Below are 1,027 nucleotides of genomic sequence, written 5' to 3'. Positions count from 1 at the left end.
GTTCCCAGACCTTTGCCTTTGAAATTGCAGCAGGAAAGCCTGACTTCTAAAAACACCATTTCTCGGCAGCCTTTTGGGGCATCCGAGCACGTTTCGCTCGTGTGTGCTATATTACGGGTTTGGTGTGTTTTTTCCCATTTGTGCTGCAGGAATAGGGAAGAACGTGATCTGTGAGAAAGCTGCTACCTCCCTGGATGCCTTCAGGATGGTCACGGCTGCCAGGTATTACCCCAAGCTGATGAGCATCGTTGGCAACGTTCTCCGCTTCTTGCCCGCCTTTGTGAAGATGAAGCAGTTGATAGAGGACCGCTACGTGGGCAACGTGATGGTCTGCGACGTGCGCGTGTACGGGGGAAGCTTGCTCAGCCACAAGTACAACTGGATCTGCGATGAGCTGATGGGCGGAGGGGGTCTGCACACGATGGGCACCTACATCGTCGACCTCCTGACGCACCTCATCAGCCGGAGAGCGGAGAAGGTCCACGGGTTGCTCAAGACTTTCGTGAAGCAGAACACTGCCATAAGCGGGATCCGCCACGTCACTAGCGACGACTTCTGCTTTTTCCAGATGTTGATGAGCGAGGGCGTCTGTTGCACCGTGACCCTCAACTTCAACATGCCTGGATCGTTCCTCCACGAAGTCATGGTCGTCGGGTCTGCCGGTCGCCTCGTAGCTCGCGGCACGGACCTGTACGGGCAGAAAAACACGGCACTCCAGGAAGAACTGCTGTTTACAGACGCTCTGACTGTCAACAAGGGCCTTTTGGACAAGGGGTTTAAAGACATCCCGTTGCTCTACCTAAAAGGAATGGTGTACATGGTGCAAGCGCTGCGGCAGTCCTTCCAAGACCAGGAAGACCGTCGGACGTGGGATCATCAACCTGTCTCCATGGCAGCCTCTTTTGAGGATGGTCTCTACATGCAGAGTGTGGTAGAGGCCATCAAGAAATCCAGCCGGTCGGGGGAGTGGGAGGCTGTGGAGGTGATGACCGAGGAACCAGATGCCAATCAAAACCTCTGTGAGGCG

The 1,027-nt window shown here is 55.1% G+C and overlaps 1 protein-coding gene across 1 annotated transcript in view; it reads left to right on the top strand.

Annotated features, from left to right (window-relative positions):
• Positions 1-1,024, top strand: part of LOC104507494 (glucose-fructose oxidoreductase domain-containing protein 2) — a gene marked incomplete at its 3' end in the record, with an annotated part of 7,394 nt that extends 6,370 nt beyond the window's left edge. The window contains exon 2 of the mRNA XM_010148803.1: positions 150-1,024. Within this exon, the coding sequence (XP_010147105.1) occupies positions 150-1,024 (875 nt within the window). The remainder of the gene's footprint in view (positions 1-149) is intronic.
• Between the last annotated feature and the right edge of the window lie 3 nt (positions 1,025-1,027).

Source organism: Eurypyga helias, unplaced genomic scaffold (assembly GCF_000690775.1).
Source record: "Eurypyga helias isolate BGI_N326 unplaced genomic scaffold, ASM69077v1 scaffold46863, whole genome shotgun sequence".
Taxonomy (NCBI): Eukaryota; Metazoa; Chordata; class Aves; order Eurypygiformes; family Eurypygidae; genus Eurypyga; species Eurypyga helias.
Note: the sequence above shows the minus strand (reverse complement) of the source record. Positions and strands in the feature narration are given on the sequence as shown.